This window comes from Eptatretus burgeri, chromosome 16 (genome assembly GCF_056783735.1).
Source record: "Eptatretus burgeri isolate ZD-2024b chromosome 16, Ebu_testis_v1, whole genome shotgun sequence".
In the NCBI taxonomy this organism is placed as follows: Eukaryota; Metazoa; Chordata; class Myxini; order Myxiniformes; family Myxinidae; genus Eptatretus; species Eptatretus burgeri.
Genome location: NC_140976.1, coordinates 19,769,355 through 19,781,972, shown reverse-complemented (window position 1 = coordinate 19,781,972; position 12,618 = coordinate 19,769,355). Strand labels below are relative to the sequence as shown.

The 12,618-nt window shown below is 42.1% G+C and overlaps 1 protein-coding gene across 3 annotated transcripts in view; it reads right to left on the bottom strand.

The window, feature by feature from the left end:
* LOC147010648 (transmembrane gamma-carboxyglutamic acid protein 1-like) overlaps nucleotides 1-12,618 on the bottom strand; it is a 60,088-nt gene that overhangs the window by 2,339 nt on the left and 45,131 nt on the right. For all 3 annotated transcript variants that reach the window (XM_085858752.1, XM_085858750.1, XM_085858751.1), the window contains one exon: nucleotides 1,537-1,703. In XM_085858752.1, coding sequence (XP_085714878.1) covers nucleotides 1,537-1,695 — 159 coding nt within the window. In that variant the 5' untranslated portion in view covers nucleotides 1,696-1,703. The remainder of the gene's footprint in view (nucleotides 1-1,536; nucleotides 1,704-12,618) is intronic.

Below are 12,618 nucleotides of genomic sequence, written 5' to 3'. Positions count from 1 at the left end.
TTTCAGATGACGATCATGATGCAGGTATACGATCACCTATCCATACCTCAGCTACCTCCCATCCCTTGCAATGTCCATGTACCCCTTCATCCCCGATGCCTCTGGGTACCTATAAAACATATGGTATCTACTGTTTCTGCTGCCACTACCTTTCCAGGGAGACCATTCCATGCATTAACTATTCTGAGTAAAAGACTGCCGCCTTACTACCCCTCTCCCCCTTTCTTAACTGTCGTTAACTCCCCTCTTCTTTACTCTCAGGCTATGGTATCCCTGATACTATCACTGCCTGTTCTGCTGAATAATTTCTGCAATTATTTTTTCTATACCCTTCATTATCTTTAACATCTCTCATATCCACTGTAACCACCACCTTTTAATGTATAAAGTCCTGTCTCCTTCAGTTGCTCCTCGTTGCTTTGTCGAGCTGGCTGTGGAATTGATCTCGTGGTTCTCTGCTGAACCCTCAATACCAGCTATGCACTCAGATGTGATCAGAACTGTTCCTGTAATGCTGAAACTACCTCTTGATTTATAATGAGTCTCCCTCTGAATACAACCTAAAAGCTGTTTGCTTTACTTGAAGCTACCTGACACTATGCTGTCTGCTTACCTTACCATCCCTTTCCCCCCATATCCATTACCACCCTCAGATCCTTCTGTATCACAATGTTCCAAGAATGCCCCTTACATCATGTAATCTCTTTTCATTATTCCCACCCATCCCCAGCACCTTACATTTCTTTGTTAATCTTTGGGCTAATCAATGAAAGCATATCGAGTTCACTGAATCGAATTCCTTCCTTTTCAATCGTTTAACTCCAAGGTTTGTCATCTGAATATTTGGAAATCCGATTCCTAAGCCCATTGTCCAAATCATTGATGTAAATTTATAAATATTAAGTATCCGAGTGGTGTTTCCTGAAGGTATCTTTACTTACAACCTCTGGGCTGGACATTATCCCATTTCGTTATCCCACTTTGCTTCCTATCACTAAGCTGATTTTAGCTATTCAACTACTCCACAAAACCTCACCTTAGCTAACAGCGTCCTCCATGTGGTGCCCCTATCAAGTGCTTTCTGAAGTCTGGATCAACTCCATCCACCCAATCAGAAACTGCTTCACAGAACTCCAATAAATTTGTTAAACACAATTGCGCTTTAAGAAATCCCTGCTGACGTCCTTTAATTAGTTTAAATGTATCTCATTGGTTCCAAATGTGATCTGTAATTAACATCTAGCTCCAAAACGAATGTTAAACAAACAGACCTCTACTTCTCTAAATACATTCTGCATTCTTTTTTTAAAATTATTTTAAAATAACGTTACATTTACAACTCTCCGATCCTCTGCTACGTGTCCCAACTCCAATGAGCAAAAGACCTGGTCAACAAGTCACCTCACGGGCGATTCACCTTCAGTGTACACTATTTATATCACGTCACCTCAAAGCAAATCAACAACCTTACCAAATAATCTGCACGCATCACATGAGGAAAAGGTGTTGGATTGTAGATTGTAGAATAAAAATAACCGTTTGTTCGTCGTTTTCAAATGCCTCTCGAGCCTCTTCGTAATTGCAGTGTTCCTCGTTGCACTCGCGCTCTATGTTTCCAGGCCAGATCTCCTCGAGGAGCTGCCTGTTGTCACGGTTCACACGCCGCAACAAAGAACTCGCGCTCTTCTGAGACATGAAGATGCCTTAGGATGCACACGCAAAACACACTCTTGGTTACACAATCCAATTCAGACCAAATACCGAGCGATCAAAGATTTTCCACCCAATCGGCATCACGCCAAACCACATGGTTTGAATTGAAAAGCTCCAGACAATAATCGGATGAAGAGGGAAGGTGGTGATGATGGAAGCACAATCTATGCAACTCGATATTGTCTGTGAGTGAAAGGGACACATTTTCCCCAAGATGTGAAATTGGCGAGGACTAAAGATTCTGATGGTCTTTGGTTGGCTTCACATGGATGGCAGACTCTTGAGTCATCCAAACCTTGCAGGATTGGGCAATATCCCGAAGTACGAGTCGATGGAATCTGTTGTGTTGCATTTCCATCGCGTACTCTCACTGCAGGTTCTGATTTATCATTTTCTTCACTCCCACTTGGGCTGTACTCGGGCTCCTCAAAGTATGGTTATGGAGATTATTTATGTTGACATTTCCCTTTGATCGAGTGAAAGGTGATTATTATTATTAGGGTACCCTGTCATTCTGACAGGGAACCCTATTGTTTTTCTTCGTGTTTATTTCCTTATTTTTTATATCTTATTTATTATTTTTCCGCCGGCAATTTGCGGGTTCTTTCGGTTTAAAAATCATTTTCTCAGGAACGGTAAGTCCGATCGACACAAAATTTTCACCATAGTATTGTTGCGAATTCGCGCCCGCCGGCGTGCGAACAGCCACGTAACTCGAATCGCGGCACGTCGCCCACCGGAACGGACAATTCAGTCGTGACCCTCTCGGAAGTCACGGGTGGGGGGGTTTAACCTCACCACGATCGTGCCAATTGCCCACCCGCGCAGGATAGGGTTGCAAGCCAAATTCGATCAACCTAAGAACCTGCGCGAGTGGTCGACAGGGCGATCGTACCACGCCACAGGCCGACTCGGACACGAACCGCTTAAGCGGTCCGTTCCGTGCTACAGTGATAACCGAGCGGTGTTATCGTCGGCCTTGACGGTTCCAATTAATTACCGGGATGTTGAACCCACTACGAACCCCTTACGTGAAGCAAGATGGAGAGTCAAACAAAGGAAAGGACGCAGCGAAACGGGGAACAAGTTCACACAAGCACGTTTATTCACACACACACACAGACAAGCACGTATCCACAGCAAAAGAAAATGCACATAAAAAGCAAAGGAAGGGTTAAAACCGAATACGCGTACACACGGCAACACTGAAAACAATACTACTTTAAGGACAGGCGCCACCCACAGTCATTTACACAAACCCAAAGAAAAGAAAGGACTTCCCTTGGTGCGGCCGTCAAGTCCTCCCACGACCTCCACTCCAAGCTCCGTCTCCTTCGTCGTCCTCCACTGCCGACTTGACCAGACTCGACGACGACACAGCTCGACTTCGACGAGCTCCTCGGGCTCTGCGAGTTCCACACCGACGCAGAGACACTCGACCACGACGACACAGCTCGACTTCAACGAGCTCCCAACAACGACTTCAGACGGAGGCAAGTTCCACGTGTCAGGGAGAGAGCGAGAGGAAGAGGGAGAGAGCAGGAAGAGGGAGAGAACGCGCCCCGCCCGTGTCCGACTTTTATAGCGCGGGGCTCCGCCCTTCACTCCGCCCGTTTTCGGCTCCACCCTCCTTCGAGAGGGTTCTCGAAAAGGGGCGTTCCTCACCCCGACCGCCTCACGCTGTCCATCCACCAATCGGCGGCGAGCCGCCCTTCCCCCCTTCCCTCACACCAAGCGTGGGGAAGAATGGCGGGAAAAGCCCACCAGCATCGTTGGCGGTTTTTGTTTGTTTGAAATAAAAGATAGAGAAAGAAAAACGACTAACTGGAGGATCGCAGCCTGAATGGATCACATAAATTCCCTCTATACAACGGGTTTGGGCAAACTACACATGTACCTATCGAGATATCTCACCTGAGGGCCCTTTATGGTGTAATGCGAATTTCCATAGCCGTAACAGTATGTATCTTTGATAGCAAACTTAATTGGTAATTGTGACGTCATAGGTCACGTGGTACGGGCACCATCTTGAAAAAAAACGAAAAACTTTGGACCTCTGTATCTCTGAAACTGTGCAATGGAAAAATTTTTCGCTTCATACATTTGAATAAGCTCAAGGAGAACAGGGGTGATTTTTCGTGAGGTCATCGGTCAAGAGGTGTGCCGGTCAAAATTCGTTAGGTACAACGCTGCATTGGAAAAATCTGAAATTTATTGAGCCTCATCTGCACAATTCACAATAGAAAAAATACATTATGACGTCATAGGTCACTTGGTTCGGTAGCCATCTTGTTTTGGGAATTAAAAAAAAAAATCTTCTCCAGAATGGCTAAACAGATTGAGGCGAAACTTTACACACATTCCTCATGAGGTCCTTTATCAAGTTTGTTAATTTCTTATTGATCGTCATACGGTTTGGCGGCAATCTTGAATTTACCGTAAACCTTCAAACATCTTCTTCTCCAGATCGGCTTGTCAGATCAAGGGGAAACTTCACAAACATATTGCACATGAGTAGGGAATATAAGTTTGTTAATTTCTATTTGATAAGTCACATGGTTTGGCAGCCATGTTGGATTCAAGAAAAATATTAAATAATGTTTTCTCTGGAATCACATAACCTATCGAAGTGAAAATTTGCAACCGTCATCCCCCATGATGTCTGCATTCATAGTAAAAATTATGACGTCACAAGTCACAGGGTTTGGTGGCCATCTTGGATGGAAAAATGCACCTATCCGATTAACACGAAACTTCACACACGTATTCCATTATGGGATTGGAGGCAGGATGTAAACTCATCATGTCATAGGTCCTATGGTTCGTCAGCCATCTTGGATTGAAAATTAATAAATTTTAAAAGTCTTTTTCTCCAGAAAGGCTAGACAGATCAAGGCGAAACTTCACACACACATTCCCCATGAGTTCCTTTATCAAGTTTGTTAATTTCTTCTTGATCGGTCATACGGTTTGGCAGCCATCTTGCATTTACCCTAAACCTTCAAACATCTCCACAACGGCTCGTCAGATGAAGGGGAAACTTCACAAACGTATTGCACACGAGTAGGGAATATAAGTTTGTTAATTTCTAATTGATAGGTCACATGGTTTGGCAGCCATGTTGGATTCAAGAAAAATATTAAATAATGTTTTCTCTGGAATCACATAACCTATGGAAGCGAAAATTTGCAACTATCATCCTCCATGATGTGTGCATTCATAGTAAAAATGACGTCACAAGTCACAGGGTTTGGCGGCCATCTTGGATAGAAAAACGCACCTTATCCGATTAACACGAAACTTCACAGAAGTATTCCAATACGGGATTGGAGGCAGGATGTAAACTTATGTCATAGGTTATATGGTTCGTCAGCCATCTTGGATTGAAAGTTAATAAATTTTAAAAATCTTATTCTCCAGAACGGCCGGACAGATTGAGGCAAAAATTGACGCACGCTTTCCCCAAGACATCCTTTCACAAGTTTGTTAATTTCCAATTGATAGGTCACACGGTTTGGCGGTCATGTTGAATTTACCCTAAAACCTTCAAACATCTTCTCCAGAACGGCCGGTTAGATCGAGGGGAAACTTCACAGACGTGTTGCACACGAGTTGTGAATATAACTTTGTTAATTTCTAATTGATAGGTCACATGGTTTGGCAGCCATGTTGGATTCAATAATTATATTAAATAATGTTTTCTCTGGAACCACATAACCTGTCGAAGCGAAACTTGGCCAATATAATCTACCCCCATGCCTGCATGCACGTTAAAAATTATGACGTCACATGTCGCATGGTTTGGCGGCCGTCTTGGATAGAATAACCCATTTTGTCCGATGAAGACGAAACTTCACGAACGTGTTCCACTACACGATTGGAAGCAGAATTTAAATTTATGATGTCATAGATCACGTGGTTCGTCTACCATGTTGGATTGAAAATTAATAAATTTTAAAAATCTTCTTCTCCAGAACGTCCAGACAGATTGAGGCAAAAATTCACACACACTTTCCGCAAGACATCCTTTCACAAGTTTGTTAATTTCTAATTGATAGATCACATGGTTTGGCAGCCATGTTGGATTCAAGAATTATATTAAATAATGTTTTCTCTGGAACCACGTAACCTATCGAAGCAAGATTTGGCTACTATAATCTTGCCCCATGCCTGCACATATGTTAACGAGGACAAATGTGTCCAAGAGCCGTGTCCTCAAGGTTTTGCCTTCACCAGAAGAAGAAGAACAACAACAACAACAACGCTGAGCTCTCTTAATTTTAATTTAGAAGAAGAGTAAATAATGAAGACGAAGAAGAGTAAAAAATGAAGAAGAGTAAAAAAAATGAAGAAGAAGAGTAAAAAAAATGAAGAAGAAGAGTAAATAAATGAAGAAGCAGAGTAAAAAATGAAGAAGCAGAGTAAAAAATGAAGAAGCAGAGTAAATAATGAAGAAGAGTAGAAATGAAGAAGAGTAAAAATTTAAGAAGAGTAAAACATGAAGAAGAGTAAATAATAATGAAGAAGAGTAAAAAATAATGAAGAAGAAGAGTAAAAAATAATGAAGAAGAAGAGTAAAAAATAATGAAGAAGAAGAGTAAAAAATGAAGAAGAAGAAGAGTAAAAAATGAAGAAGAAGAGTAAAAAATGAAGAAGAAGAAGAGTAAAAAATGAATAAGAAGAAGAGTAAAAAAATGAATAAGAAGAAGAAGAGTAAATAATGAAGAAGAAGAAGAAGAGTAAAAATGACGAAGAAGAGTAAAACAATGAAGAAGAAGAAGAAGAAGAAGAGTAAAACAATGAAGAAGAAGAAGAAGAAGAGTAAAACAATGAAGAAGAAGAAGAGTAAAACAATGAAGAAGAAGAGTAAAACAATGAAGAAGAAGAAGAGTAAAACAATGAAGAGCTAAAATAAGACATGCTAAAAATTATGACGTCACAAGTCACATTATGTGGTGGCCATCTTGGATAGAAAAACGCACCTTTTCTGTTTAACACTAAACTTGACAGACGTGTTCCAATACACGGTTTGAAGCAGAATATAAATTTGTGATGTCATAGGTCATATGGTTCGTCAGCCATCTTGGATTGAAAATTAATAAATTTTAAAAATCTTCTCCAGAACGGCCGGACAGATTGAGGCAAAAATTGACGTATGCTTTCCCCAAGACATCCTTTCACAAGTTTGTTAATTTCTAATCGATAGGTCATACGGTTTGGCGGCCATGTCGAATTTACCCTAAAACCTTCAAACATCTTCTTCTCCAGAACAGCCGGTCAGATCGAGGGGAAACTTCACGTACGTATCGCACACGGGTGGTGAATATAAGTTTGTTAATTTCTAATCGATAGGTCACACGGTTCGGCAGCCACGTTGGATTCAAGAACAACATTAAATATCGTTTTCTCTGGAACCGCTCATCCTGTCGTCGCGAAACTATGCGACCATCTTTTAAGTCTCACGTCGTATCAAAGGCATCGTGTACAGGTACGCGGTCATCATTGCCAGCAGTTGTAAAGTGGCAGTTCTAGTTATTATTATTTTTATGGGACTTACTTAGAATTTTGTACATGCACAATTGGTATCGATTTGTCATGGAATTGTTTGGTAATGTGAACTAGGTTGGCAATCATAGTAGAAACAGCAGGTGACTAGAAGGGCACTCGGCATACCTCCGCCACGTAATGCCTGATCCATGAGAACATATTGGGCCCAGTACATTTTTGAAATATCATGCTATACAGTACCTATATCGTTCTTTGCTCAATCTCTCAATGGTGAAGAATCAATTTTAAAATTAAATAATTCTCATATCCGGATCCGGATCCGGATCCGGATTCGGATGTTCACCAAAATAGAATCAATTCTTCGTTGTGACACACCCAACCTGTCCACCAAGTTTCATCCTTATCCGGCCACAACGTTTTGGGATATCGTGCTGTATATTGGTTTCGCCCTATGTCTCAATGGTGAAGAATTCGGATCTTCACCAGAATTGAATCGATTCTTCCTTGTCACATTCCCAACCCGTCCACTAAATTTCATTTGAATTTTCAACTTTTTGAGATATACTGCGAACAAGAAAAGACAAACAAGAAAGATGTCGTGCAGAGCATACCTGCAAACTCCACCCTCCAAAAAAAGAAGTTCCCATGGATACATCAAATTGTCCATTTCATCAAGATTAAAATTGACAATCTTAAAGCGGAGGTCAATTGCATGAAAATGGATTTTAAAAAGTTGACCTTTGGCCTTTTCACCTCAAATAATCGAATAACCATTTAAATGATACAATATGCAATTATTATCAAATTTGAAGTCAATTGGATGGAAAATGACTATTTTAGAAATCCTGACCTTGACTTGACCTCAGGTTTGGCAAAATCATTCAATTTCATGAAAGTTAATTTTATGGGCAATATAACTCTGTGTGGACAAGATTGCCAAGTTGCTGAGCCTTGCCTGATTCATGGTGGACTGGAGGACATTCTTGATCACTTAGCTCGGAAAAGCTACGCTCGCAACGGCCTATTGAAACACAAATTGTCAGCAGAATATGCAATGCAATGGAGGTTGGGTAAGGTTTCAATGTATGCCCACTTCACGATCCACTGAAGCAATGCAAATACCTTGTTACCTCCACCACCGAAGGTGAGCATAGGTTATGTTTCCACCAGTTTGTTTGTCTGTAAACAGGATATCTCTCAAAGATATGGGTGGATTCGGACGAAACTTGGTGGAAAGGTAGGGTGTATGACAAGGACAAATTGTTTCGATTTAGGTGAACATCTGGATCTGGATACGAGAATTTTTTTCAGTGATTTTTCACCATTGACAGATGAGGCCAAAAACGATATTTCAAAAAGTTGTGGATGGATTCGGACGAAACGAGGTGGATAAGTTGGTTAAGGGACGAGAACGAGCCAATTCGATTTTGATTCGGGTCCAGGTCCAGATCCAGATTTGGCCTATCAGTGGGATACAAAACATGAACTGTTCAGCCTGGCAGAGGTACGTGCTGTTCCGAGCGCCGGTCACATGACGTTTATAAATGTCTAAGTCGTCGAACCTCTTCTTGCAAGTTGGCAGATTTCAACTCTGTGTAGCTTGTACTAATGTACTGTCTGCTGACTGATGGCGTGGTAGTTTTGTTCGTCGAGCAGATATTTAGGTTTGAGAAAGCCAAAGTGTTTGTGGATATCTCGTAGTTGTGATCTGTGGTGAATTTCACTTTGGAGATGGTTGACTGCTTTACAACTGCTCTGTGCGGATTTCCTGTTGTAGAGTCAAATCCGCGTCGACGACTCTTCACCAGCCATTCTCTTCCTCCATCTCGAAACTTTTTTGAAGACAGAATTTGATGGCCTTGGCATCTGCCCCGCTGACTAGTGCATCTCGTTCCTCGTGGGGAATAAATAAAAAAATAAATAAAACCAATGTCACCCGCAGGGTGACCCGTATCTTGCCAAAAAGTGACCACGTGTGACTTATTTAAGGTCACACTGAGGTGAACAGAGCTGCTATCCACCAGGAGCGACTCCTTGAGGAATATCTGCCTACGAGAGATTCCGATGAGAATCGTTCTACAGAGTAACCATGAAAAATATGCGTTTGCCTCATAACGTCACTAAATGACATCATAATGTCTCAAGCTTGACATATCTAGAAAGCACTCATCGAGGTGTTCAATTTGAGGTACTACACGATATGGTTCCTAAAACTTGAAAATTTGACCTTGGGGTCAAATATGTTTGACCTCAGGCGCTAACCATGAAGGTCAAGGCCAATCGCCACCAAAAACTAATCAGCTGAGCGCCAGACCATGAACTATATTCCCATGAAGTTTGAAGACGATCAGATCAAAATTACTCAAAAAATAAGGGTTTCGTCGACTCCCCTGATTTGTGACAAAGTGACCTTGACCTTTGACCTTGACCTTCAAAATTTTATGCGCTGAAAGGGACCTCTATAGGCCTCTGATATGCGAAGTTACAAAAATTTCCAATGATAACTGTGATCTGCAGAATTTTTTATACGTGATTACAGACAAACAAAAAAATAAAAATAAAAATAAAAAATAAAAAACATACAAGCTGACTAACATATCTTGCAAAAACTTCGTTTTGGCAAGATAATAAAAAGAGCTTCCATCTTAAATACACACTGGTCTAATCCAAGGCCAGGCGTTTGGAGGTATTTTTTGGGTGTGAATGATCTCCTTCAGCACAGGGCTCCAAAAGTAAAGGTGAATGACAATATGCTGATGAGAAAGCTCCCAGCATCACCTTTTCGTCCATTGTTTCCATTGTTCCCATCTCAGTTCTTCAAGGGCTCCGACTATTTTTTTCACGACGGGAATTGAGTGCAGCAACTGCATCATGGCTTGCAACTCCATCGCACGTCAGTAACTTGTTTAATATTGATCTCAACATGCTTCATGAGAACATCCCACTGTATCGGAGGGGAGGAGGGAATGGGAAGGAAGCGTGGGGGGGAGGGAATGGGAAGGGAAAGCGGCGGTGGGGGGAGGGAATGGGAAAGCGGCGGGGGAGGGAATGGGAAAGCGGCGGGGGGAGGGAATGGGAAAGCGGCGGGGGGGAGGGAATGGGAAAGCGGCGGGGGGAGGGAATGGGAAGGTGGCGGGGGGAGGGAGGGAATGGAAAGGCTGCGTGGAGGTGGAGGGAATGAGAAGGCGGCGCGGGGGTGGAGGAATGGGAAGGCGGCGGGGGGAGGGAGGGAAGGAATGGGAAGGCGGGGGGAGGGAGGGAAGGAATGGGAAGGCGGCAGGGGGGGAAGGAATGGGAAGGCAGTGGGGGGGGAGGGAATGGGAAGGTGGTGCGGGGCGGAGGAAATGGGAAGGCAGGGGAGAAGGTAGGAGGAAACCTCTGAAACAAAAAATGTCGGGACAGGTCCCGGGAAGGTTATCGGAGAGGTGGCGAGGCCCTTCGGCCGGGGTGGGGGGGGAGTGTTTTCCCCTCACCAACCCTGTCAGGCTCTGCACGCGCTAATCTCCTGAACAGTGAAAGATAGGAGGAAACCTCTAAAACAAAAAAAATGTCGGGACGGGCCCCGGAAGGTTATAGGCTTGGTGGCGAGGTCCCTTGGCCGAGCGTGAGGTTGTTTCCCCCTCACCAACTCCCTTGGGCTGACTGTCGTGGCCCAATAGGGAATTGATACTGGACTCGCGTCAGACCTCTGCACAGAAGATTAAATTCATTCAAAAAGAACCTGGGCAATGCCGAGTGCATTCACCTCGTATGTGTGTATGTGTGTGTGTGTGTGTATGTGTGTGTGTGTGTGTATGTGTGTGTATGTGTATGTATGTGTATGTGTGTGTATGTGTGTGTGTATATATGTGTGTGTGTGTGTGTGTGTGTGTGTGTGTGTGTGTGTGTGTGTGTGTGTGTGTGTGTGTGTATATGTGTATATGTGTGTGTGTGTGTGTGTGTGTGTGTGTGTGTGTGTGTGTGTGTGTGTGTGTGTGTGTGTGTGTATATATGTGTATGTGTATGTGTATGTGTATATATATATATATATATGCCGTAAACATCAATCACCCTTCTCCAATGTATGAAGACAGATGATGTACTTGAGAGAAATGTTGTTTATTATTTACCAAGGTACACGCACGGAGCATGGCATACACCAGGATCATCAATTACAGTAACTGAGATTACTCGGAGGGTGCCGTCACTGTCAGAGACGGTTCTATTACCTAATTACCCTCTTAAGTACTTGGTTTTATCTTCCGACAAAATGTTTATCTCACATTTTGTCCTTTCAACTGAACCAGCTGCAAGCAGTTGGCTCATTTCATTACAGGAATGGTGAAACAGAAGTAGGGATAAAGAGCACGTCACGGTTCACTACCCAACCCTGCTCTCACATGCTCCTTTGAATTACTCAAGGTCAATTATAATCATATTTCTGCATACACTGTTCTAATGCTCCCCCCACTTCCCAAGCAGCCAGCCAAGAGTATAGTTTGATCAACACCAAGCATGCAAAAACATAGCTAATAGAAAAAGGTACGATTCCTGACATTTTCACGTATATGTATATGTATATGTATATGTATATATATATATATATATATATATATATATATATATATATATATATATATATATATATATATATATATATATATATATATATATATATATATATACATATATATATATATGTTTTTGTAATGAAAGCACGCACAAAATTGTGTAAAGCATAAAAAAAAGCCTCTTCACTTACAGCAACAAAAAAGTTCCTCCATACTTGCAAAAACTACCGACTATTAATACATTGGCGGAACTATTATAGCATATTTATATTAATATTTTGTAACATCAGCAAATCACAAAAAACAGAAACAGCAAACTGTGTATAATTGCTGAAAACAAAGGACCCCTGTGGACTGTACCGTCATGGATTACAAAAGCAGGTTATGAATCACGGCGTTTCACCAAATGAAGTTACACTTTCTGCACATTGCATAATCTTTTTTTCACTAAATATAATCATCTGAACAGCAGAAAAAGTTCAGTTTAATGCTTTGCTTAAATAAACATATCCCTGTGTGTCGTAAGAGGCGACTAGGGTTGCATCAGGAAGGGCATCCGGTGTAAAACCTGTTCCAAATCATTATGCGGATCATTGATCCGCTGTGGCGACCCCGAACGGGAAGAAGAAGAAGTAGAAGTAGAAGAAGAAGTAGAGGTAGAAGAAGAAGTAGAAGAAGAAGTAGAGGAAGAAGTAGAGGAAGAAGTAGAGGAAGTAGTAGAACAAGAAGTAGAACAAGAAGTAGAAGAAGTAGAAGAAGAAGTAGTAGAAGTAGAAGAAGAAGTTGTAGTGTCGTGATAGAGATGCTTAGCAGGCAGACACGAGCGGGGGAACAGTCGAGCCGGGCT